Source organism: Pholis gunnellus (assembly GCF_910591455.1).
Source record: "Pholis gunnellus genome assembly, chromosome: 19".
Lineage (NCBI taxonomy): Eukaryota > Metazoa > Chordata > Actinopteri > Perciformes > Pholidae > Pholis > Pholis gunnellus.
This window is the reverse complement of record NC_136546.1, coordinates 4481392-4507797: the sequence shown is the minus strand read 5'-3', so window position 1 is coordinate 4507797 and position 26406 is coordinate 4481392. Positions and strand designations below refer to the sequence as shown.

The window sequence follows — 26406 nt, the reverse complement described above, 5'->3', positions numbered from 1 at the left end:
ATAACTATATCTGAGGAAGAATGGACAGCAATATGGAAAGTTCGATGGAAGTGTACCAGCTCGCAGACATGGAGAGAGTTCGGGTGGTAAAATGTGATTTTCTTACCCCCTCTCAGAAACGCCACTGTCATACAAACCCTCCTGTCTGCTGGAGTGGATGTGGAAACCAAAATGCAAAGCGTTACCATATTTTTGGGGATTGCCCTGTTATCAAAGAATATTGAAGAAGGATACACACTGCCCTGCAAAACATTTTAAATGTGAAATACCCCTAGAAACCATGTATTTTGGATATTTACCTAAAGAAATGTAAAAAAAACATTTAATACAAGTACTTCTGGTGGCCGGCAAAAAGACCAGGAAATGGTTGTCACAAGGGAGTCCCACTCTTAATACATGGATGGATGTTACAAAATGAAGATATATTGGGAATAATGGATTACATATGTAACACCACATAGACCTGACTGTATTTTCATAAATCAATGAATGTACCGTAGAGAATAGACCACTCCCTAGTTACATAGTTTGTTTTTTTCACTCCATGTTCTATGTGTAGAACTAATATGGGCATCATCTGAAGATCTACAGTGTACATTGTCTGAAAGACATGTCTTTTCCAATAAAAAATAAATAAAAATAAAAAAGTGCTTCACTTGAATAAATGTACCTAGTTATGTTCCATCACTGGAAATAAATAATGGACAATAAAAAAGACAACTGTCACATTTTGGGGAATTTTCTTTTAATATAGAGTTAAAAAAGCAGTTTGCAAACATTTTTCTTAAAGACAATGTGACAAAGACTTAAACATCATCCAATTCTTTTTTTCTCAACTCAAAGTGATATTAAAGAAAGCCAGTAGTTAGGGCGGCCCGTGAATATTTAGACACCATATAATTCATGCTGAATACGGTTGACCTCTCTGTGGCCTCACCTGTACCTACTCCTCTCTTTCTCATTGGACCTCTTGGTGGAGCCGCTGCGGCTCAGGTCCTTGTGGCTGTGGCCTTTGTCGCGGCCCTCTTTCCCGTGTTGGTGCTGGGATTTGCCGTGTTTGTGGTCCCGGTCTCTGGAGCGGGACCGTGAGCGGGATTGAGAGCGCTGGCGTCCCGTCTTTCTGTCTCGCCGGCTGTCCCTGTCATCCTGGAAGTGTCACAAGTAGATGTGAGACGGTCAGTGGTGGAATGTAACAGAGTACATTTACTCAAGTACCATACTTAAGAACACGGTCAAGGTACTTGTACATCAGTGTTTTCCATTTTATGCTACTTTATACTTCTACTCCATCTCAGAGACAAATATTTAGACTACTAAATTTGTCTGACAGCTTTACTTACTTTGCAGATTACATTATTTTCATTCCATTCCCGTGATAACCACGTATCTCCAGATGTGTCGACGGAGAATGTTTGCCACAAACTGAAGGATGAAGTTTTCCTTTATGTGTTGAGAAAACTCTCCTTAAGCTAAATAAACCTTTACATCAGCTGGGAAATGCATCGTCACAATAAGGCTGTTTTTCTGAGCTCATGAAAAGTTGACGCTACCAACATCTGGTCTTGGATAGGAAACTTTGAAGAAACCAAAGAGTACACTAGATTTTTAAAGTATTCAACCAGAAAAAATCCCAGCGCGCTGCCTCACTACTGCTGGAAGACGAGTCCACGATGGAGCGCTGGAGAGAGGAGCGCATCGTCGTCATTGCCAACTGTATCCAATCACCTCAGGTCCATTCACATGTAAGCTTTAGCAATACGTCTGCCTAGACTTGTGGAAGACTATGGTCAGGCACAATGAGTGCACAGTACCTGTAGGTAGACAGGGAGACCATCCCATCATTTCATGTGGGCCAAATGAAATGATCGATTTGTCAGCCCATAACATGTTCAGCTGATATTCCAATAGTGCCGACCCTAGAGACTAACCTTCCATTTCTATTGTAACGTTTGAAGAAGTGCTTTGCTAAAGCAACACGTTGCCAGCTTGTTGGCTGCATTATTGTGCACTTGACTTAAAACCGGAACCTGTTCCGATCCCGAGTCTGCACACATTTTCATGCTAAGCTTCCAGTTTATTTGACCAATGACCGGTGATGTTATTCTATTCTTATTAAACAAAACTGTGGCGCAGAGGAATCTTTGTCTCTTTTTGCCCGGTCACTTGTCAGTCTGGTTGAACCATCTGCAGCGTTTTGTTCTTGCACAAAACGAACCACAAAATCTATTTGTAAAGAGAACAATCTACAAGCTCAAAGCATGACTGAGCATTCAAACATATTGAGTAATGCTCTCAGACATCTGACTGCACCCAATCAAGCCTTTATGGCAGGTGATTAATAACTTTTTGAATGAGTCAGTGGGGCTCTTTCTATGAAGTTGCATCTTCAGTGGAAAGCTAAAAAGAGTGACTATACACCAACATTGACTTTTGAACAATCCCGCACTGTTCAACGGTATGCGTTACTTGGTATTCACCGGCTGCTACTTAAGTTAGTTCTGTCATGTGGGATTTTGTCCTGCTCAGCCGCTTACTGAGCAGATGGGCTTTATTCAAATACAGAGCTGACACCTACATCTGATGAGACGGTATCTCAGAATTATGAAATACAAAATGATAAGATACCATCTGATGATTAGAAGTCAGTGCTTCACCTAACAGCACTCAAAGACGTGCATCGTCTCCGACGGTCACAAAGAGCTCACAAAGCTCAGTCAGGACGTTAACAGACGTGTCCTGAACAACACATATGACAGATGAAGTGGTTGTCATGAAGAGCAGATTAATCAAGTATATTTGGCAAGTTAAGCTTTTGAATTCAATACAGTGTTTACCTGCTATTACTGGTGTGATGATTGCATACAATGAAACTGACGTGTTTTGGAAGCATGATATATTTCGTGTGGCATCGACTGCGAGCGGAACCATATTCATTTGATATCATGTCATGGAGCCTGCCTGACTTGTCCAACAGGAACTCTGATTTTAAAAGAACAAGATTAATATTTTCCTGGACAGAAGAAGGAAATAACGAGTTCTGGTGTAAAACACACGGGAAAAAGCTTCTGTTACCAGGTTACTGTAGAATGTCATACTTCAGTTACATGCGTCTCTCAAACCTGGGGGTTACACGAGTGATTCACTTGACAAAAAGGTGGCGGACTCACTTAAAGTCAAAAACTAAATGAATATTGCGAAGGAATAAGAAGAACAACATACGTACATAATACGGCATTGACCAACCTGTGTTTGGTAGTCGGGCTGCTGGTTACAGCTTTCTACAGGTTTGCATTATTTTACATAGATATGTTGTTAACCGGGAAACAGAGTTAAAAAGGAGGTAGACAGCAGCATGGGGAGGCCAGTGAGATGTTAGCGTGGTTACTGGTTTGTGTATGTCACTTATGTCAAACACGGTACGGACTGATATGGAACGACGTTCGAGTGCTGCTTTGACAGAGAAGGACTGAATTTGTGCCAGTTGATCGGAGCTGGAGCCAGAAACTACTGCAGAATCATGCCTCCCGGCAATGAATGATTCAGATTTTAAAAACGTTTCCCACTGAAGACAAAGGCCAGATGTTAGAGGGAGTTTTTTTTTTGTCCAGTGGGAGAGGGGCTTTGGTCAGTTAGAGTAAAGACACTGTAGACCTGGTGACCTTTGTGTAACAAGCTCCGCCGTCGCCATTTTGAGAGCCATGTGGAAGCAATAGATGGGCGCTGAATTTCAAAATCCACACCATTAACCATTAATCAAAACGCCCCTCCCAGGCTGGTATCTGGACTTGTGTTTATTAAAAGTCAGAATAAACTGTTTTTGTGCAACTTGATTGCACATATTCCCATGTACACATTTAGAAACAACCTAATTATAGCTCAGGTTCCCTCTAAGATAATACCACTTCCCTGAAGTAAAAGCAGAAACTGCACTGCAATTTAACTCCACCCTACTAATACAACCAAAGAGAGAGTTTAACACAATACTACAATATTGTTGTGTTGGCTTGAAGATACCTTGTGTTTCTTGGACTTCCTGCTGTCCTCATCATCTGAATGATGATGGTGCCTCTTCTCCTTGTGCTTCTTCTCAGAGGGCCGGTGGCTCGCCGCCTCCTCTTCCTCCTCAATTATCAGGTCATACTTGGAACTTTCGGGAAAATTATGGAAATCGCCAGGAAGTTGAGAAAGTCAGTGCTGAAAGGCTTCGCCAACTCAAACGGCCGGCGCAACAGAGGCCGTACGTTTAGAATATCGCAGACTGATACGTTGTGACACGACAGTGGAGAAACACAAATGTGAAATGAAATCCCTGCCTATTTACACACACAAGGATACTCTTGTTTCGGCTTCACTTGGTCCTTGAGGGCCAGTTTGGATCGGGTCTCCACATCCTTCTCGTAGGCGTTGAAGTCATCTTTAGTATACTTCCCACCTAGGAAACAGAGACGGCTATGATCCGCACTTATGAAACACAGTGTCAGATTCTCAAAGCTGCGTATGGAAACTAGGTTTAGGTTGGCGTTAACATGTTCACCCTTCAGAACAAAAAGAGAAATATTCATGACTTGCAAACTAGAGAGGCTTCAGTACGAGTACCTTTGCCTTTCCATTTGATCTTTGAGACGGACTGGCTGAAGTCTACGTGAATGCGTCGATCGTCGATGAGCACGTTGTCCATTTTGAAATAGGCCTTTTCACAATCTTCTTGCTTTGGAGACAGAAAGCATAAAAAAGCGGTAAGAGAGGAAGTGTAATAGAAGTAAAAGTCATGTTCTTTAGCAACAGATGATGTAATGTTATTAACAAATGGCAGACTATGAATGGGTAGGAAGAGCAATAAAACCAGTTTAGGTAATAACTTCAATTAATATATGATTTTCCGACTGGTAGTTATCTTTATGAGAGCTATTATCAGAGACTATTTCCATTATCAATCAACCGGCAGATTGTTTTCTTAATAACGGTTGAGAATAGTGTTTCAGACACTTTCCTAAACTGAGACCAATTGGACCACAGACCCCCATTTGATACGATTTTGTCCGAGCTTCCCTTATCTGACAGACTATTTGCTTTTACATGGTTAATTACAGAAAGTGTATGAAACCCATGACCAAAGCAGTCATGCATTTTGTCATTGTTTTACTTATGGATGGAAATATAGTGAAAATAAATGATTCCACTTTTGCTGCGGACCCCCTGGAAACCACTGATTTAGTCTTTAAAATTGACATTTCAGTCACAATTCCCAAGGAGACGTTTTCTTTTGTTTTGTCCAACAGACAGTCCAAAGAGATTCGGTTAACAAAGATATAGAATACTGGCACTAGAGATGTTGAAAGTAAGTTTTTGCTTTAAAAAATGACTTCAATGATTAAATTAACAGGTCATCTAATCTCTGCAGCTCTAATATCTTTATGTCCATTATGTTCAAGTATGCGCAGCATGAAGTCAACACATCACGTTTCAACATCAAAAACTAAACTTGTGTCGTGCTACAAACAAACTTGTTGCATTCTTCCCTTTAAACATTCGAAAGGAAAACAAGCTCAGCATTTGTATGCAATTCATTTACTGGAGGAAATAAAATGACAAAAATCCGATATCTAAGAAGAAGCGAGGCGTTCATTGACTGTTTATAGGGGACATGATTGATGTGATTTCTTAACATAACATACTATTTAACTTTCACTTTCATAATGACAGATTTTGTGGGCTAGTTTACAAGGACAATTCATTCTATTTCATTACATAATTTCACTATATTACTGGATTACTGGATGTCATGTCACTGGCAGAAGTCCGTTTATCACCAACAACTTGCCCAGCGCCCTCTAGTGGTTGAATGTTCACTTCACGTCCAGCACCATCATTCATGATGCTGTTGCTGTGCCTCATAGAAAGGGTCTCCTTTGATTCTACAGTCCGTGGTTGAAGGCGTTCAGAGAACTGAAGACCGGTGGCAAAAACCTGCCCGACCGAGTTCACAAGGTCATATTTGTACTTCCACAGTGGACAGCTAGGGAAGCAATGTCCCAAGTTCTAGGTAAATATAGTATACTCGTCAAACTTTCACATCTCTATAATATAACTTCTCTATCATTATGACTCCAGCAGCCCATGTGATGATTATTAACACGTCAAAACAGGAACAAACAATGGAGGGGGTTTTCTCCTTCTCTCACTTTCCCTAGATGATGTACTGCTCCTGTCCTCATGAATGTCATCGTGTCATGAACACCATTAACAAGTGACTGAAAAGGGGACCTTCCCTAAAAACTAAAAATACATCTCTCTGTATTTTTAACAATACATCACGACAGGAAGGGTGACATACTGTATCTATGCAATATAGTTCATTAGTGTCGTGTTAACTCGCCCTCAATGCACACATACTCTCGTAGTTCAACAGTTTGGGAAATACGCTTGCTCCCCTTTCTTTCAGAGAATGAAATGAGTAGATTCAACGTCAATCTAGTGGCATCATACAGTCGGTGAGTTCAGGCACAAGCTTCTGTATAGTGTCACAATGGTGCAAAACCTGGCAACCCGTGACAACAAAAGCCATTAACTGTGCCTGGGAGTTATCTGGCAAGTAATTGCTCCAGTGCGTAACACATAAAACCACAAACGGTTGCTTTTATGTGTTATCTTTGTACAGTTCAAACAAACGAGATACATGTTGCCAAGCATTTTATTTCACTTTGGACAAGCTAGGGTAAAGTTCGGACTCCAGGTGCATACTTAACACTCAGTAATGGGATTAATATAATACCTCACTCTCAAAATAAGAAGGTGAATAAAGTATATTTCACAAAAAATGTAACTATTCCTTCAACGGTCGACTACATCTTCCATCTTTTCTGAAAAAAATGTATTTGAGCCACCTAAAAAAAGGGCCAAATCAGTTTAAATGTACGCTTTATTTGGAATACTTTCACCACTACCTTGAGGTCAGACAGACCTTTTCGGTGGGGAATCTGTGCTCCAGTCCAAGCCACAAGACTTCATGGACAAAAACAGGAACTTTACCAGGCTGAAGATCGCTGCATCGATCGGTCAGTTTGTTTGTGTTATTGTGTGACTTTCGGATCCAAACTAACATGGTGTCCACAGCAGGACATTGCTTAGCTACTGTAATGGTTCCCTTGTCTGCTTTGCCAAACTTGAATACATACAGGGAACACAGGGAAGCTACAGAACGATCTATAAACATCGCCCGTTAAACTGTAAACACATCCACACATTATGGAGACTACACTAAAGTGCAGTTTTCATTAGATATTGTGCATCACGTAGAAACACAAGATGCTCACCTTATCAAACTCAATGAAAGCGTAACACAGGGAATCTCCACTTTTAAAGTCTCTGATGATCTCACAGCTACACACAACAGAGAAACACGAGAAACATTTTAGACACACACGCATTTCCACATGTACAAATCCAATATCAACATTTTGAAAACAAAAACGAGCATTATGTAGAACATGGATGTTTGCAGTGTCACCTTTTTATGGTCCCAAAGCGAGAAAAGATGATTTCCAGGTCCTCGTCGGTGGTCACCGGATTCAGTTTGCACACAAACAGCACGTTCTCTGGAGGCCTCATGTCTGCATCGGGGAGGTCACCCACCTGGGGGAATGTATGACAACAGAGTGTATAAACGTCTCAGGCTGCACCTACGGTACATCTTCAGTTGAAGGCTGGGAGCCTATCTCATCTTCTCACCATCTCCAGCAGGATGGCCTGAGTCTTGGCTTCTTTCTCCTTCAACCTCTCCTCCAACTCCTCTGCTGCCTTCCCATCCGCATCGTCGATCACCTCGTCTGCTCCGATTCGCCCGCTCTGCACAGAAACAGCTGTAGTTATAGAGGCAGTACATTTATTGTATACACTTTGTCATGTTTATCCATCCAGATGAGGTTTCTGGTTTCAGGTGTGAAAATCTGTTTGTGGGTTATCTTAAGTGAAGACAGTGTTGTGGCTTTATATCTGACAACTCTCAGAGCTTAATGACTCAACAGCATCACTGCACTCACATCCAGCTGCTCTTTGGTGGGCTCAGGCGATCCATCAGGCACTGGCAAATCAGGAGGGTCATCAATAGGGTCCTCCAGGACCACCGTGTGGTTTATCCTGCAGCAAAATGACATTCTCCTCTCATGACTGGAAAAATGTACACCCTGAGGTTTTTTTCTTTGAGAAATAATACATGCATTTTTGGACACATGGGATACTACTAAACGGACTGCATAGGCGGTTTATCTTAGTTATTCTCGAGTTGTAACTGCGGTGCACGCAGAATACACGGTATGTAGAATGATGCGCGTAATGTGGAACCAAGCACGAGTTCCGCCCGGAAAACTTTTAGCCGTGCGTCGTAAGCAACATTTGCGTGAGGTAAAGAACAACGAGCCGATTGGCCCGCTTTAAGAGGGGCAGTGTGTCAGCGTTGCTCCACCGTTGTAACGGATGTGAATAAAATAAAATATAAATAAAATAAAAACACATCCTGCATGCTAACGCACATTCGTCCTCCATCACCCAGGTGTGCTGATCCCCGGGACGAGAAAGAGCTAACTGCATTCAGTCATTTCAGTTTCATAGCATTAGAGATGCTTTTCAGTCTTATGGCCTATTGTGACCGGTTACCTTTTTGGAAAGTTTTTGTTCAGTGTAATACAGAAGTTATTTATTTTTATGATGAAAGAATTGTTGCCAGTGGGGAAAATGCTCCATTAGTCCCCAGCCAAGAGGATTTTGATCATCTTTGACACTTGTTCTACTATCTGTTTAAAATAGACGAAAATAAACCGAACCGTGGCTCCTAAACCGGGATGTGAACCAGACTGTGACTTCTGTGTACCGTTACAACTCCAGTTCACCTGATATCCTGAAATGGGACAAAGTCCTTGTCCACGAAGGTCTCATTGATTTTGTCCAAGATTTCCATGCCTTCTGTCACTTCCCCAAACACAGTGTGGACTCCATTCAGGTAGTCCAAGTTCTCACCCATGGTGATAAGGAACTGAGGACAAGAAGAACAGATGACGCACATCATGTAGCACACCCAGCGGGGAGCATTTGATCTGTAAATTTGATCTGATTTATGCTGAAAAAGCAAAAAAACTATGTACAACTAGCCATAGGATCTATCACTCCAGGAATTGGTCAGGCCAGACAGGGTTCAATATAACATATTAAATTCAATAGTAGACGTGATCATTTTGGAAGGAAATTATAGTTGGGGCATTCTTCAACTAATCAGCTGTATTATACGATAAATTATACACAAGTTAATTTTAACTTTGTCGATTAAGTGAAACCATCAAACTAGAAAAAGGCATTTTATGTTGCTTTTGCTCTGGAAGCTTTTTGCAACTTGCAGGGCAAAGGGCAGCGTGACTGCACATCGTATTCACCTGGGATCCGTGCTGACCGTTCCCATTGTTCACCATGGACACCGTCCCCTTCTTCCTGTGTTTGATGCGCGGCGCTTTCTCTGCATCAAAGAAGCGGGCCTGGTCGCCATAGATTTTGCTAATAAACACATGCAGGAGAGAAAAAATTGTCAGTGTTCAACTCCTGGTGTCAAAAAAAAAAGAAAAAGTAAACCGCGGTGGTGAGGATGACTGACCTGTAGATAGACTCTCCACCACGTCCCGTCCCAGTGGGATCTCCGGTCTGCACAATGAAGTCTCTCTGAAGAGGAGACAAACACAGCGTTACAGTGTCCACCTTCAAGGCTGGACAGATCAATTAGGAGAGCACAGTGTCTTCACCAGAGCCTGATCATTAACAGAAGATACACTTCACGTCACTTTTGAGACAAAACTTTTGTTTGGATGTTCACCAGGGGTTCCCGAGCCCAGTTTCATTTTCTAACCTCATGTTACCTGCATGGGCAAATGTTTGGACTGAAATTAAAGTGTTGCAAAATGATCTACATGAGATGCTGTTGCTTTTTTGGCGCTAGGGTCGGTAGTTTGCAAAATGTAGGCAATGAATTAACAGTGGTCTGAACTTTTCAAATGGAAATATATCGCCCTCCTCAGGCGAGTTTGCGCCATGGTCCACCTGATATTGATCCACACCGTTGTTACAGAAGTTAGCAAGGAACCATTTAGTTTTACCTGAACATTGTGAATGAGGCAGTAGTTGTAGTACTTTATCTTGCATAGTTTCAGGAAGTTTAGGCAAGCTGCGAAATAAGAAGAGCACAGAGGTTAAAACGACAGTCATTTCAACGACAGTCAAACATGGCCAAACAGTTACTGACACTTCGCGTCTATTCAGCGTAAATGAATGAAGGACACATACGGGGTTTACTCCGGTTGTGTTGTTAATGCTGGTTTACTGTTTGCTAGTGTTAAATAAGCAAATGAATAGACGCAAGCAAGCTAACAGCCTTAGCTAGCAGCCACGTACACTGTGCATCAGCTTCTCAATGTATAACGTGAACAAAACCAGCAATATAACCAGGGCTAAGTGCACTCCCGTTACGTGCAAATCACTTCATTTTCTTACTTTTGGGTCTTTCTTCTGTGAACAAATCAATAACAATATCGCCTAACGTCGTTTCAAGGAGCACCGCCATGCTGACGTTCCTGGTCTCGCGAGAAGTGTGTTTGGAAATTCTCCGCGCGTGCGCAGCTCACACTTCTTGCTCAATGTTTTTGTTTTAACTAACGCTATCGTCTGGCTGTTATCACAAAATGGAAACGGCAGGTCTAACGATAGCAGTTGGTGTTATCTCTCTTCTCCTTGCCTCGGTAACGTGCACAGAGTCGTCGCCCAGGCAACTGAATACGGTAAATTGTCAACAGCAGCAAATTGAGCTAACCTGATGATGTTGATGTTAGCATAGCGTTAGCTTAGCGTCCCCCATCGTCCATTATGCTGCTAACCTCGCGTCTGTTTATCTTTTCTTTTTCATTATTGATCTCTAGGAGAATATCCTGATCAACGTGACGGCGGGGACGATTGCGGATACACAGCTGCAGGACTCCAACAACTTACAGGTATATATATATGTATATACAGTGACGTTATAAGACAACTTTTCTAACGTAAACGAAGCTACAGACGCGGGTCCACCAATCAGCCTTCACGACGTTATTTATTTTTTCCAGATCAATTTAAACATATCGGTGGGTGAAGAGCAGGTGCTGGTCAATGACATCCCAGTGGAGCTGTCAGGGGTCACCAGGTTCAACTGTCAAGCACTTCTCTGTGAGTTTTCCTCACATCACTTGTGAACAATCCAAGTACTAAACCACGATGACAGAAACCAGAAGAGAGTACTAATCTAACCCTCCAGAAAACACATTGCCAGCCTGTTAGAAATGAATTAGTCTGTGGGGTTGCTGATAAAATGTAAATTGTTGGCAGAATGTCATAAGCGTATACGTTGAATCATATTTTTCCAGTAGACGGCTTCAATGGAACCAGTGACTTTGAGTCTGGGGACCTGGTGTCCACTGTCACGCGGGTGATGGTGAGCCAGAACCGGCTATACAGCGACTCAGAGGAGGTGGTGGCTCTGCAGGTGTTCAGTGAAGTGATAGAGATGGAGGGCAAAGAGGTAAATATCTCTTGCTATACAGAACCTTGTTTGTTCTTTTACCTCAAAACGTACAACTTTACAAATGATATAAAATCTTTTCAGAACTGATGAATCAAAGTAATACCCAAAAGAAAACATGTTTTGGAATCGCAGTATTTGGATATGACTTCACACCCTTTGGGTTTGTGTCCTGTAGGTCCAGCAGCCTGACATGTGTGAGGTGAAAATCCTGATGAGCCCAGATTTCCAGAAGCTGGCTCAGTTTACCAACATCTACCCCATCGGACACAGTGAGATCTTCAGGGTTCCCAGGGAGAATGATGTGGTTGTCACAGACCTGCCAAATCCCAGAAAAGGTATGAAAACACAGCCTTTTCTGAGCCTAGTTATTATTGTAATGCAGATACTCTATAGCAGTCCAGTTAAGTGTGTGTGCTCTAAAACTTTCCCCGCACTTTGTAAAAATCAGACGAAGAACAGCTGATGTCCCAGACCACCAGCCAGTACCCCCTGAAGCACACAGAGACCACGCAGGAGGAGATCGCAGCACCGGGAAAGCTCCCGGAGACTCCGCTTCGCATGGACCCCGACCTGCTGTACGATGTCAGATACGATGATGATTTCGATGTCCAAGAGCCGAGCCAACCGGACCAGATTCAGATGGAAACTCCGCCCAAAGAATCTATATCCTCTTACTCAGTAAGCCAAGTCTGATGCCAGACCTATTTGATGACGTACAGTGTGTACTGCCTCAGAGGGGTCTAGCCAGTTCACGTCAGTAGTGGGTGTTGTTTGTTATGTAGGAGGTAGAGGATGACAGGCGGTCTCTCGAGACAAATCGGGAATAGAAAGTCAGTTCATTATAACATCCAATATGTATCCTCTAGCACTGACTAGTATGGGTACTCGCATAATTAATTGTAAAACTCTGCAAAGGTAGTAACCGAGGTAAGTTTGCCAGAGCTCACAGTAGTGGCCCTTAATCTCAGTCATCCTGGTTTGTTTCCTAGCCTTCGCTTGGAGAAGTATTTTATATTATGCAGTACTCGTCGCGTCCCTGTAGCAGCAGGAAATGCTCACGACTCCGTGTCCATCCTCTCCTCAGGCCATGTGTCAGTGGGTGGAGGGAGTGAGGGAGCGTCTGAGGCGCTTCAGCTCCGAGTCGCTGCCTCTTTTCTTCCTGGTGATGTGGGTGGTGGTGATCGGCGTCGTCGGGTCAGCGGTCATCGTCAAGATCTTGGACATGTTCTTCCCGACTTGTGAACACAAGTGAGTTTGTGTCGGGGGGGGGGGGGTTTATGAGTGAGCAAATAATCTGCTGGAAGGTGTACTGAACCGCATCATCAGTGACCAGCTGACTTTCTTACGCGATCATTTCTAAATGCTTAACTTTTTGTGCCCCTCTTCTTCTTCTTTTCTTTTACAGGCACATTTTTCACGTAAACCCTGTCACACTCATGCCGGAAGACGAGAAGCACATTCTGCTGGAGAGCATAGAATTAGAGGAAGAAGAAGAAGAGAATAAGCCTTGAATGAGAATTGACTTGGCCGGCTCCTTTAGCTTCAGTTTGTTCTTATTTGTTCTTTAACCTTGGTTACTGTCTTACATTATCAGCATTTGTCGCTAGCTTGTATTCAGATTTGTGAAGCAGTCGGTTTTGTTTTCGCCTCGGTTAACCCCTTTAAGCACAATAGCCACGGAGCAGTGAGCAGGCCACCAAACAGACGGCTGGTTTCCTGCCTAGTCCACCTCAAATTTAGTCCCACGATCAAAATAGCAAAGAAAGTGAGCGATTCATAGCGCTGATGTTGTGATGTCGTGGTTGAGTCTGCGACATTGACGGTCACAGGTCACCAAAGTTGCACTCCACGCGATGCGGTGATGTGAATTTTGCCCACGTGTGATTGGTCAGATAGAGGTTATGGAAAGCCACAAGTGACTCTACTTCGTTACTTCCCCTTTAAAGTAACACGTTTTATTTTGACTAGAAATGACCTAATTCAGTACGTGTGCGTCGCCCACTTCCGAAACATGTCGTAGCTACGTGGCTCACTCCAAATCTGTCTTCATTATTGTATCAAATGTAACGCAAGAAGCCAGTTTCATAGATGTCGCTGAAGGCTTTGAACTTAAAGGAATAGTTCAACAATTTAGAGAGTACGTGCATCGGCTTATTGATTGATACCCACGTCTTGTCACACAGCTAGCTTGCACGCTATATCTTGTGCGTATAATATGTACGAAAGTGTAACCATGTGGTTGCCAGGCAACCAGCAGAGACGAAGTCAGGAAGTCGGTGCTCTGACCCTTTCATCCAACACTGAGCAAGAAAGGAAATGAGCGCACATTCCTCAAATGTCAAACTATTCCTTTCAAGCGAACATAGACGGGACATCCTAAAAAGTGCTCAGAACAACAAAAATGGCGTAGAGGACACCGACGACATACACAGGTATGAGAACTGTAGGTTTAACAAATGAATACGAACAAACTGGACATTTCAGGGGCTGCACCCAATCATTTCAAGTCTTTGTGTTCACTGAAAAGACGTTTTAGATGTAGCAGCTCTGTACAGGTCACACTTTATTCTCACACTAGGCTTTTTCTCCAAAAATACACCCCACTGCTGAATGTGAAGAAAACTAAGGCAGCGGATGCACTAGGATGAGTTTTCCTCAATATATTATTTAATAGGAGGCAGGCGATGCCTCCTGTCTGTCGTCCTTTTAAGTGAAGCTAAAGAAGAATAGACATTACATTTGAATCTGTTGCTACAGATAGCTCAGATGAAGTAAAGTAATATTTGACCTCAACGGAAAAAGATGCAGCTTACTGTCGTTACAAATCTTGTGTCTGCACATTCAGTGAGGCCTCTTTTAAACCCCGAATGTCACTACTGAAAAAACACCTCCCTTCAAGGCCTGTTTTCCACTATTGAGGCTCATATATTGATTGTGTTTCTTCACAGTGCCTCTGTGACTATCAGTTAAGGGGGGGGGGGGGGGGTGCAATTGATTGATTTGATGTTTGGTTTCCTGTTACTAACAATGGAGAGGGGAACTGAGGTTATTCAGATTGTCTATGCACTCGAAGTGCTGAAACTGGACCGATGTAAAATACAGTGTGTGCACAAGACACTACTGCAAATTCAGTGTGTAAATTATTGTTAAAGGAATTGAATCTGCACTTAGTTTTGACTTTTGGAGTGAAAACTGGAATTGACTCTGCATGGATGGTTTTTATTTTTGTATTTTTGTTGGAGATTATGGGCAAAAATGACGTTGTGAGGGACCATGGAGGTGGGCACAAGGCTGATTATTGGTTGAAAAAGTGGGTTTAATTAATCCAAAACTCCAAGTGTTTGAACATGGTTTTTGTGTTATTTTATTTTTTAATTTACTTGTCATTATTTTCTTTAAAAACACCTGTAAAACATCAGCTAGTACAGAAGAGTATTAGAGCAAGGCATTAAGGGAACATTTATTTTTGTTATTTCCAGAATACATTTACACTAGTATTTCGATTTATTCTCAAAAGTTCCATTTTTATGCTTGATATTTCAACCTAATTCTCAAAATGGTATTTAGACTATATTTTCAATATTTCAACTTTATTCTTAACATTTAGACTTTATTCGCGAAATGCAAAAAAGACAAAAATCGTCTTTTTTCCCCCCCTTATACCTGACCCTAATACTCCTCCGTAGCTTGTGGACCTCACTAAGGTTGTGATCTTGTCTCCCCGGAGCAGAATGCATGATGTACTGCGTTAGCAAAAAGGTGCATGTGTAGTCTAGCTAGTGAATGCAGTTTGCTGCTCTATCAGCAAGTTCAACAGCAAAACTAAGAAGCTGCATGACGACTCAAAACAGCTCAACCTGTCTTTGGGTTCAGCCTCAAATTCCAAATTGATTAACTCAAGACAAACAAGTGCTGTAGGCGACACCAAATTAGCCTTCAAGGCAAACAATGTCAGGCATGAATCCAGATGTGTTGCTGAAGAATAAAATAACAAAAATATAGTTTGATTTGCTCTTTGTTTAAATGGGGGTAGACCCCAACGTGTTACTATTTTGAGACATTTGTGTGCATACATTGTATGAATTACAGCTGGACTGTGTATTTGGGTCTATAATCCTGCTGATTAAATGCTTTCCTTATGACCATCAAGCCTTCGTCTTGTGTGATTATTGTGGTTGCGCACACTGAACACTCGCTGCATTGTTCTGTCCCAGAATTGTGAGTATATTAGAGGAGGACTCAAACTATTTGTTAAGTTTGAGTGAGCTGCTGGAGTTCCTCTTCCTGTTGTGGATCTCCAAAGTTGCACGCTCTCCGTTTTGACATTGCAGACATACTGAGAAACTTGTATGTATTAGATTTGACATGAAGGTAACGCTATTAAAAACTATGCATATGTGTCCATTTGCCTAGAATAAAAAAAGCTCAATGGCAAAATAGGTTTTCAGCGTCGGGACCTTTAAATCCCACTTTAGGGATTACAGTGTGGTCTATTGGCTTTCTTGTTCACCGAAGAGCTTGATGTGTTTAACTCTAAAACGTTGGACAAGAAGAAGTAAGTGCCCTCTCACATTTTCAAATACTGTGAATCTACCAGAGCAGGTGGAGGGAACTGCGACAGCACATTTTAAACTGGGCATAGATTAAAGCATTGCGAAAGCATTATGCACTCAAAATTTGCTCTGCAAATGTGTGTATCTCTTTGTCTTCAGGATACAGAAGAGATCTGACAGAGAAGAGGGAAGGGAAGGATGTCATGCAATAAAGATCGAGCGGCCAGACCCGGACTGGGTCACCGGGATACCGCACAATACTTTTTTTTCTAATGACTATCTGCAAATATAATTGCCACCAGAAGTCCTGTAAACCATTAATATTTATAGATACTCTATATTCACATCGGCAACATTTTAAAACTAATGGCCCATGTATGATTGTCAGGTTTTGACTTTAGTTTGAAAACTGACCTACGAACTAGGCCCATGTTGACTCAAACGCAGTCATAAACAAATTACAATGCAACTACTGTAAGCAACACAAACAAAGATAGACAGACAGGCTCAGTTGTCTCACTAATGTTAAGCTGCAGCTGGTTCAGTCTGCACGGACCAACAAAGTCCCCCACCAGGCCTCAGTATTCCTCCTCCTGTTGTCCACTGATATGCCGGTCCGGTGATCCGCAATCCAGGACACAAGTGGAGAGTTCACCTGCTTGGCCCTGAGCTTTATCTCCCAACAGCAGAGGCTGTATGGTGTTAAAAGCAGTGGAGAAACCAAAGAGCATGATCCTCACTGTGCTCCTGAGCCTCGTCCAGGTGGGAATAAGACCGGATTGCATCGTCCATTCCAACGCCTTCCTGGTAGTCAAACTGCAGGGTCCTGAGGTGGGAGGCTAGTGTCTGTCTCTCAAGGGTTTTTATCACGCGGGACATCGTCTTAGGTAAAGGCTTCGGGTTGCCTTTTCTTGGTTACCGGGATCCGGCATGATGTCTACCACAGTGTGGTGATCTTTTCCAGTCTCAGGTCGAAGATCTGCTGTCAGCTCATTGTTGGGGAAACAAGTTACAGTCCTTGTTGTCCTCTAAATATAGCTTTCAGCACTTCCTAATCTTTGGTCTCAAAGTAGCCCCTCAAAGACATTAACACAACATCAGTGTGTGAATTATTATTAGGAAAGAATCTGGACCCAGCATGGATGGTTTTTCCTTTTCTTTTCGTTTGATGAAGATCTCATCGTGATTTATGGGCAAGATTGACTTTGAAGATAAACCAATGTTTTCCTAGGCTATGTGTGAGTGACCATGCAGGTGGGCACAAGGGCAGTTACTGGTCAAAAAAGTGGGTTTAATGTATCCAAAACTCCTCCAGTGAAAGAGCTTCAACATGTATTTTTGTGTACTTTTTAAAATGTACTCGTCAGTCTGTCCTTTGAAAAACACCCTTAAAACATCAGGTATTGTCTGGGCTCAAAACAGCCCCATTATCTCTCCAATGCTTCCATATCCGGACGAAAAGTTTGATGCCCAGGCCACAGACACGTTCCTTGACAGTAATATGTCCAGGGTTGCACCATCTTTTGTTAACGAGAGCAGCAGCTGCACGCCTCCCTCCTCTCCTCTCACTCATCTGTTTCCTCGGTATCTACGGTTCAACAGTAGTTCAGCCAGTTATAATTGAAAGTGAATGTTTCAGCATGTTCTGAGTTCTTTTTTCCTCCTGCCAGCAGACGTATTGTAAATGAACTTACACGCAAGACAATGTAATATCCATAAACAATAACTTTATTCATAGAAATATCTTTGCTAGTGTTATCTCACAATTCACACACATAAAATAAAGTGTGTTTAATAAAAATAAAAAAACAGGAATAACATTTGATACGATTAAATATAAATGGTACAAAACAAATATGACACATGGGAAAGCAAAGTAGCAGTAAAACATCTCTGGAAATTAAATCAACTGCTAGAGTGTTGCAAGAAAAATTACGTCCTCACAATTGTCAGTTTTTCCTCAAAGCTACGGTTGAATTTGTCTTACATGTTGATGAGTGTTTTTGAATTTGAGAGAAATTTTTCAGACATCAAGTTGAGTCTTGAGTCCCCCGGTTTTGCATAACAATGTACAATATGAAGAAGTGCCACTTTTAAAGAGCATGTATTGACCTTAAATATAAACCTACTCTTCAATATCACCTGAATGATTCAGAAAAATCCACCACCACAACCTGCCACACAAACTCATCATCCCACAACAATAGCTACACATTTCGGATACTGGTGTTTCTCAGCAGGACCCAAACTCTTCGATCCACTTTTCATACTTCTCCAGGTCAGTGGCAGACACGGATTTGGACACTTTCTTCATAGCGGACTCAAAGTCCTCCATGGTGGTGGGCATGTGCATCTCGTCCCGGGAGATGTTACGGATCTCCTCTGGCGTGAGGCCCTCGATTCTCCGCCTCATGGCCATCAGAGAGGCGTCCCTGTAGCATAGCAATGACGGTTTTCATTTGAACACTTTAAGCAAAGGTTTCAATAGAGGCACAAAATGACTTAAGTTCCTATAATAATCCTTTCAGCCTTTGCTTTTATTGTGCTCTTAAATGCAATCCTAAATCAATTTACTATCTCGAATTACGAGTTTTTCCAATCCCAATCTATCACAGCAATGACACATATTGTAGCAACGATCATATTCTGTGAATACATTTGTTGTTTCATCTCTGGTAAAAAACAGAAACTACTGTAAAGATCAACATTAGAACTGTGAAGGTTGGGAAACAGTGGAGGTGGCTGACCTGCACACATTGGTAATGTCGGCTCCTGAGTAACCCTCCAACTGCTCTGCAATCTTGTCCAAGTCCACATCGCTGGCCAGCTCCAGCTCCGTCAGGTTGATCTTGAGCAGCTGCACTCGCCCGTCAGCTGCAAACAGTAATGCAACAGTGAGTGGAGCAGGCAGGAAGCCCACAGCATACCACATATACACCAACCAGGTAACATGAATAAAGAGCCCACTCGGACTGCCGACCGGGCAACACAGACAACTACTCTGGGGCTCTGGTAGCGACCTGTCAAATCACAAGGTAGCACTCCCTAAAGCATACACTGTTTTATGGTCTATTTGACTCTAAATGGATCATCATGCTGTATTGAAGAATAGTTGAAACTACAGATTGAGACCATAAACTCATGTTTACAATGTTTACTGAGCTATTTTCTCATAGACATCTATACAATCGGACTTCTTTTTGCAACCAGGAGTCGCCCCCTGATGGCCATTAGACAGAATGCAGGTTTAAGGCACTTCTGCATTGGTTGCACCCTGGGAATATGTACCACTGAAGCACAACATTAACAATGATGATAAGGGCATGTGGTCCTGCATTACAATTTGATCTTGAGGCCCTGTTTTGTAGAGGGGCCCTTTGTCAAAATCTAGTTTTAAGACTCTAATTCATGGTTATATTGTACTCACATGTTGCACTTTCCTAAATGATTCTGTTTTTAGTTAAAATACCAGAAACTGGCATACAACAAACCTCGAACCAGGTAGTATTCCAGCATAAGATTATTGGTGCTCAAAACTAAATATAATGAAGCTGTGTGCACTGTACTTGAAGGTGACAGGGTACAGAATGCAAGGTATGCGGGGGTCAGTGGGGGCTAATTTTGACCCCAGGGCCTCCCCAGCGGGTTAATCTGGTATAAACCCACATTGTGCAGTTAATAAGGCTGCAATAACCGACATTATGAGAGGCCTTTCTGTTTGAACCTGTGTAGCCTGTCTGTTTGCTAGTTGTTGAACAGTAAAAGCTCACAGGTCACATAAGCCTGCAGTAACTTTGGTCACGCTATATATATATATATATATATATATATATATATATATATATATATATATATATTTTTTTTTTTGTAATCGTGAGACTTAGACCGCACTGTCAAAAAGTTAAAAAAAAGTGTACTTGAAGGCAGGGGGATGTAGATCCTCTTCTCCAGCCGTCTTCTCAGAGCCTCATCGATGTCCCACGGGAAGTTGGTGGCAGCCAGCACCATCACCATCTTTGATGGATCATCGTTTTCTGACGCTCCACCAACACCTACACAAAAGCCACAATAATGGAAAAAGCCTCAGAAAAATGAATGCTTCAATTGTGTGTGTGTTTTTTTTTAAAAACACACAGCATATCTCAAGAACAGGCAAAACTGCAGAAAACTAATGTTAGCTTCTTTCCACCATTTTAGACTTAAAAGCATTTCTAAGAGTGACTATAAGTACGTAAGTGATACAATTATGGTTGTGTTTCGTCTCATAGTCATTATACCGTCCATCTGCACCAGTAGCTCTGCCTTGACTCTCCGGCTGGCCTCGTGTTCCTCTGAAGTCCCTCTACGGCTGCACATGGAGTCAATTTCATCAATGAAGATCGTAGTGGGAGCGTAAAAACGAGCCTGAACCGAGACCACAACATGTCAATGTATAAATGTCAAATAAAGTTGAACAGAATGCGAGAACAGATGCCTAATTCAGATTAGGTCTGCAGAATGTACCCGTCCTAATCATAATACAGAAATTTACATCCAAATTTAAAGGCGTATTAGGCGACTTTGGACCACTAGAGAGAAAGATTCACAGACAACATTACTTATTAAGTTGTGGCTACAGGGAAGTACATCACATTTGCCACCCAACTAGTCCAATACTTTTCTCTCCGGAACCTTAATGATGCCCTGGATACCAAAAATGCCCAAAACATTCGATAATCCTCGAAAAACATGACTTGGTTATTATCGGGGCCAAGCCCATATGGAAAGTCTCACCATTTCAAAGAGAAGGCGAACTAGCTTTTCAGACTCCCCTCTGTACTTGGAGGTGAGAGTGGACGAGGAGACGTTGAAGAATGTGGTTCTGCACTCGGTGGCAACTGCTTTGGCCAAAAGGGTTTTCCCCGTGCCAGGAGGTCCCACCATAAGCACTCCCTAAAGTAAAAAAAAGAAAGGTTTAGTGATATATATAAATATATATATATTTCAAAGCAAATACAACCTGGATCTTTTTAAATTCACACCTTCCACGGTCTTCGTATGCCTTTGAAAAATGCTGGCATCCACATCGGCAACACGACCGCTTCTTTCAGGAGCTTTTTTGCATCTACCAGGTCTGCAATGCTGTCCCTAAGAAACAGTGCACAGTGATTAAGGCTAGTGACCATCCCAACCAAGCTGCTTGATGAAAAACACACTAACTACGGTTCTTGTTAAGTTTGTGTTTAACAAAATGATGTGTTTTTCTGTCAGCCATGAAAGGACAGTGAAATCCAAACAGCTGTCCTTAGTGTATATTACCGACGATGAAACGCTGGACGATTTAAGGAAAATATCGAACTACGATTTGTAAAGCCTGCTGAGTTTTGAAATCTTAACTGATATTGAAATCATCATCACACACATGCAGGAGAAACTTCACAGATGTCCCTCTCTCTCTCTAATTTCAAACACGCACACACTACTGGATAATGTTAAGAGTAGCGTACCAGAGGGAGCAACGCACTCAAGGGGAAGCAGATGTAAACAAAACGGAGAGACTGACGCGGTACAACCACTGGCGGTAATAATTCATGTTTGAAATTATGGTAGAATGAGCTTAAAGAAGATTCTGACGTTTGTTCAATATCCTCCAATGGTCATTTATTTGATAATTACCAAACTGCTAGATAAACAAATAACAGGATGCGACCAGCTAATGCTACATTGTTTTTCAAAATGGTGCAGGGTGTTAATGTTAATTAGCCAAAGTCGAGTGAATTTTCCCAATGACAGATGTCCTTGTAAGCTCAAAAAGCAACAGCTGCTTACCATTACTTTCATCTCTATTAGCTTAAGGTATCAATAATTACAAAGTAAAGTCTAATTAAACTTGCAGCTCTCAGAATTCAAAAATTGCAGTTCTTGAATTTGCAATTCCAATTTCAAAACAATGTTACGTTCAAGTGCTCGGCCAGTGATTTTTGTTAAATTTGTTACAGATGTGGCAGGAGGACATTTTTAGCTTTGTGTCTTTTCCCAAGATCACTTGTAGGCGTTGGTTCAGTTTAAGGTAGCTTCGTATTAAGTGGTTAGAAAATAACAAATATTTCTTACAAAAGGTATGAATCTTTTTCTTGAAAAAAATAAATAAAACAAACGATAAAAGGATCCACCATCTTTGGAAATTGCTTTGTTTGCTCTCACATATAAGACTAATATGATTTCATCATCTCTCAGCGTCCAGTACAGAGGCACAGCTGGGACATATTTAGCCTGGTTTACTACAAAGACTGGAAGCAGGAGTTAACTGCTAAGACAGAAAACTAGTACATTACCCAAAAATTACACAAACTCTAATGAACACATACCATTTCACATTTGGATTCTGAGATATAATGTCTCTCTCTAAAGCTTCCACGAGGTCTTTATCACATCCTGCGCCGTCAAACTTCTTCACTTCTTTCTCCTGGACATCTGCTTTGTTCTGGAAGGCAGAAAAAAACAAAAAAACAAACAAACATTATTGCTCTTCCAGACAAAAAACTGGAATTACAGGCTCGGCATGGCTGTAGGGAAGCAGACTGTTTAAGCAACAATGCAAATAGATGTTCCTAAATATATGTTGTGCAATATAATAGGGGCGAAGGTGGTCACGTTGTTCACCTTGTCATCCTTTACTTTGCCAGCGGCCTCCTTCTTCTCTTTGCCTTTGGACGGTTTGCCTCTATCCCCGTTGGCCCCACGGGGCGAGTTCCTCTGCTGGGCCCGCACAGCCACGCTCAGCCTGTTGTTGGGAGGTTTGCTGTCTTTATAGGGGTTGGCTGGCCGCCTGACGGGACAAGGAGAATGTCTGCGGAAAAAAGAAGCCAACAACCATCAGCACTTCAAGTCAATTTCCCGTTAATTCCAAACAATTATATGACTCGTACTATGTTTTTATTTTTGGGTTTATTCATGCTAGGGGCACTTATACGTGATGTAATTAGCTTTGGACTGGATAAAGGCTAAAAACACTAGAAAGACCAAGGCAATGAAAAGCATTGTCAGTCTAAAATCCAAAATAATAAAAACATGTTTGAAGCAGAAAAAAAGGAAAAGAAAACAAGAACAAACAGGCTTTATGAGGTTTACAGGCCACCTTTCTAGGGGGCAGAGCAGGAACAGAACAGGCTCACATCAGGGACTCACATTCACTAATCTCAATCATATGACTACATCAGAGCTATTGTACAGACAAACAGCTTACTCAACCCCCGATCACAAAGGTGAACGGTTAAATAGGCCAAAACAGCCCAAATTGGTATCACAGTGAAGAAAGAAAACAGACTTAGGCAAAGAATGAGAAAGCTTTAAAAAAACAAAACAATACCGCTGCTCCACGGGCACACGCCTTATTTCGCAATCGTCGTGGATACTGGGTTTAGCGGGCATCGTGTCCAGTTGAAAGTTCTCCAGAGTCGACATTATGTCCTGAACTTGTCGATGCTCTTCGCTGATTTCCTGCCACAGCTGAGACGCAAACACAAGATTGCACATCAGAAAAGGAAGGATCTTTTTTTTATATCTGTTAAGTGGCTCTCTCTCTCTCTCTCTCTCTCTCTCTCTCTCTCTCTCTCTCTCTCTCTCTCTCTCTCTCTCTCTCTCTCTCTCTCTCTCTCTCTCTCTCTCTCTCTCTCTCTCTCTCTCTCTCTCTCTCTCTCTCTCTCTCTCTCTCTCTCTCTCTCTCTCTCTCTCTCTCTCTCTCTCTCTCTCTCTCTATGAAGTGTGACTATTATTTATATATAATAAAAGCACCAATGACGAACAATAAAATAAGAAATAAAATGTATATACACAAGTCACATGCTCTGTAAGTTGTAAACTATGCAAAGAAATAAATATAAATACAATACTGAATGGATGTATATGGACTGCATGATTACGTACAGTATGTACATGTTAAGATATACACGTATATTGTTCATACAGTGTGTACGATTTATATTGAAACTGACAGATGACATGTACATATTAAAAACACTAACTATGCATTTTAAAAATGATAATCTATAATTGGAGCAGTTGATATTTTGGTGTTGGAAGGTTATTGACAGTGTATGAGTGATGTAGTGTTAATCAGACTGACGGCCTCCAGGAGGAAACTGTTCTAGTGTCTGGTTGTGTTGGCGTACAGTGTTTGGTAGCGACACAGAAACATGTTGAGTCCAGGGTCTGAAGGGTTTGCATTGACTCTGGAGGCCGACATCCACGGCGCCATCTGGCAATCAACACGTGCTCTCAAGTTTTGTCTGATGCGGGGGGGGTTTTTACGTCGTATTTACCTGCTGCCATCTCTGCTGAAAACTGCTGTCCCGCACAGTGTACACGTACTTCTTGATTTGTTCCAGCAAGCCGTGGTAAAGAACGCTGGCCGAGCTGTAGTTTCCCAGCAAGGCGTATTCGCGGGCCAGCTTCACGTTCTCGTTGATCTCTCGAAGACTCATGGTGCTGCAGGAGGACAGACAGCAAATACATGCACAAAGGTTATTGCAGCTGCAACATTGGCAAGATATTGGCAAACATTTTATTGTATTTTTATGATCACATCAGGAAACATAGGGTGTTATATAAATAGCTCAGAAATTCTAGGTTTATTCTGAAAAAGTCCGACAAGACTAACAAACCTAACCAGCATGATGCCGTCTCATAAAGCCAACATAGAGCTAATGTGATCAGGCAGAGATTCTGTCCCCAAATCACTACGGAAATCACCCCAGAAAGGGATCTCTTTGAGGCCTGCATGGACAGGAAGAATGATAAAAGTGACCAATAACACTTTAAATGCACACATGAGCATTTCAATATTGCTTTAAGACACACATTATGTGTTTACTCTCACCATTTTAATACACCAGATCAATATTGGAGCGATACTGATCTCATAAAGCGGAATCTCATCGGCCAGATAAGACATTAAACATAGTGTTTTTAACAGTGTCAATACAAAACTCTGTTTCCACAATCGGTTATACTCATGGAGTCAGAGCAGGACACCGACTTGATTTTACTAACACAGGATTCCTCAATCCATAATATTGCCTTTATTCATCACTAAACACCAGCATCAGTACTAGAGATCAGCTGATACCTTCAGTTTATGTGCTTGGAGATTAAAAAGAAGTGTGATCGGTGCATGATCCCTGATTTTGCCAACCAAAAAATGTGTCTGACGGTGAATGAAAATCCCAATTTAGCAGAATGATCCAGCCTTCTCTAAGAAGACACAGACCAGAAATGTATGCTTGTGGTTACCTTTTAAGTTTTAAAACGTTTTATGAAAATGCAAGGTATTGTTTTAAAATGAACGACAACAAAGTATATTTATCTATACCTAGTACCATCTGATTATAAATAGAGATCATTTGTAACTAATTAATCTCCAGCCAAAGAAAAACACATCAACACTCGCAGTGTTATCCGGATAAACGTGATGCAATATTTACCAGCTAATTTATGTAGTTTTACGGGATTTTCCACCACATTCAGTGAAATACAAACCAACAGGGTGGCTATTGTGCCTCTGTTTAATACTTGTATGGATTAGCCGGAGCTAACGTTACGCCCAACAGAAACACAACTGTTTGTGTGGAAAAACGCGACACGAAAGTCTGACGTACAAGATGTTGGCAGTTCAGATAAGTGACTGTTAGCTGCTCTGTTTATGTTGCAGGAATAGCTGTCGGGCAAAATAACGTTAACTACAACCGATTAGTTAACGTTACAAGCAACAGCCTTCGCTTTGAATTCCAAGCCCCGGTTGATTGCTTGGTTGGTTTCCCTTCAGAGTACTGCTAAAGTTTGTATTTACAAAACTTGACGTGTTCATATCAATCGCCGTGGATTGTTATGAGCCAGAAATCGTACACAAACTGGTTTGCAGTGGGTTTATACTCAACTTTTCAGATGTACACACGCAGTCCTCGCAGTGGCAGGAGGTCAAAGTGAGTCTACGTAAATGAAGACAACCAACCAACACGCAGCTAAACGACCTGTCGACGTCTGTAATTCAGTTTACATCACGGAAGTGATCAGCGCACGTTCTGCATGCAATAAAACCAACGAGGGCAGTAAAGGTTTGCACTTCCGCTTATGAACTTCAAAATAAAACCTAGTTACTTTCAAATGTTAGACACATATGACAAATCGATAGTAACTTGCAGGACAGGAGTAACGTTAAAGAAGTTAAAGCCTCACCTGGAACGTGAGCAGCAACGGTAATTGACAAAACTGCAGCATTTTGGTCGGTTT

The 26406-nt window shown here is 41.8% G+C and overlaps 3 protein-coding genes across 5 annotated transcripts; 1 reads left to right on the top strand and 2 right to left on the bottom strand.

Moving 5' to 3' along the window:
* Positions 1 to 737: 737 nt before the first annotated feature.
* ppil4 (peptidylprolyl isomerase (cyclophilin)-like 4) lies at positions 738 to 10615 on the bottom strand. The gene is made up of 13 exons (XM_079180661.1): positions 10528 to 10615; positions 10134 to 10201; positions 9638 to 9702; positions 9423 to 9540; positions 8886 to 9028; positions 8040 to 8136; positions 7729 to 7845; positions 7508 to 7632; positions 7314 to 7380; positions 4597 to 4708; positions 4336 to 4432; positions 4015 to 4147; positions 738 to 1146 (listed from the first exon to the last, which is right to left on the bottom strand). The coding sequence occupies exons 1-13, from the start codon at positions 10595 to 10597 to the stop codon at positions 934 to 936; spliced, it is 1425 nt and encodes a 474-aa protein (XP_079036787.1). The 5' UTR covers positions 10598 to 10615; the 3' UTR covers positions 738 to 933.
* Positions 10616 to 10672: 57 nt separating this feature from the next.
* On the top strand, positions 10673 to 14545 carry ginm1 (glycoprotein integral membrane 1). Of its 2 annotated transcripts, none has more exons than XM_079180178.1 (8): positions 10673 to 10811; positions 10950 to 11021; positions 11133 to 11232; positions 11433 to 11584; positions 11763 to 11922; positions 12036 to 12265; positions 12672 to 12835; positions 12993 to 14545. In XM_079180178.1, the coding sequence occupies exons 1-8, from the start codon at positions 10716 to 10718 to the stop codon at positions 13096 to 13098; spliced, it is 1080 nt and encodes a 359-aa protein (XP_079036304.1). In that variant the 5' UTR covers positions 10673 to 10715; the 3' UTR covers positions 13099 to 14545. The 2 variants fall into 2 exon arrangements, with proteins under 2 accessions (XP_079036304.1, XP_079036303.1); XM_079180177.1 differs by having other exon boundaries at positions 11430 to 11584.
* Positions 14546 to 17853: 3308 nt separating this feature from the next.
* katna1 (katanin p60 (ATPase containing) subunit A 1) lies at positions 17854 to 26174 on the bottom strand. Of its 2 annotated transcripts, XM_079180448.1 has the most exons (11): positions 26055 to 26174; positions 24441 to 24606; positions 23489 to 23628; positions 22783 to 22969; positions 22488 to 22603; positions 21162 to 21267; positions 20914 to 21072; positions 20418 to 20544; positions 20058 to 20192; positions 18888 to 19014; positions 17854 to 18572 (listed from the first exon to the last, which is right to left on the bottom strand). In XM_079180448.1, exons 2-11 carry the CDS (start codon positions 24600 to 24602, stop codon positions 18374 to 18376), a joined length of 1458 nt encoding a protein of 485 aa, XP_079036574.1. In that variant the 5' UTR covers positions 24603 to 24606; positions 26055 to 26174; the 3' UTR covers positions 17854 to 18373. The 2 variants fall into 2 exon arrangements, with proteins under 2 accessions (XP_079036574.1, XP_079036575.1); XM_079180449.1 differs by lacking the exon at positions 26055 to 26174 and having other exon boundaries at positions 24490 to 24592.
* Positions 26175 to 26406: the final 232 nt, after the last annotated feature.

Coding starts and splice junctions, on each gene's coding strand:
- ppil4 (XM_079180661.1), bottom strand. CDS start 10,597: ATGGCGGTGCTCCTTGAAACGACGTTAGGCGATATTGTTATTGATTTG. Junction 9,703..10,133: donor GCCTCATTCACAATGTTCAG/GTAAAACTAAAT, acceptor TCTCCTCTTCAG/AGAGACTTCATTGTGCAGAC. Junction 7,846..8,039: donor CCACCAAAGAGCAGCTGGAT/GTGAGTGCAGTG, acceptor GTTTCTGTGCAG/AGCGGGCGAATCGGAGCAGA.
- ginm1 (XM_079180177.1), top strand. CDS start 10,716: ATGGAAACGGCAGGTCTAACGATAGCAGTTGGTGTTATCTCTCTTCTC. Junction 11,022..11,132: donor AGGACTCCAACAACTTACAG/GTATATATATAT, acceptor TATTTTTTCCAG/ATCAATTTAAACATATCGGT. Junction 11,585..11,762: donor TAGAGATGGAGGGCAAAGAG/GTAAATATCTCT, acceptor TGTGTCCTGTAG/GTCCAGCAGCCTGACATGTG.
- katna1 (XM_079180448.1), bottom strand. CDS start 24,602: ATGAGTCTTCGAGAGATCAACGAGAACGTGAAGCTGGCCCGCGAATAC. Junction 22,604..22,782: donor GCAAAGTAAAGGATGACAAG/GTGAACAACGTG, acceptor TCTGCCTTCCAG/AACAAAGCAGATGTCCAGGA. Junction 21,268..22,487: donor CAGAATCCAAATGTGAAATG/GTATGTGTTCAT, acceptor ACTGTTTCTTAG/GGACAGCATTGCAGACCTGG.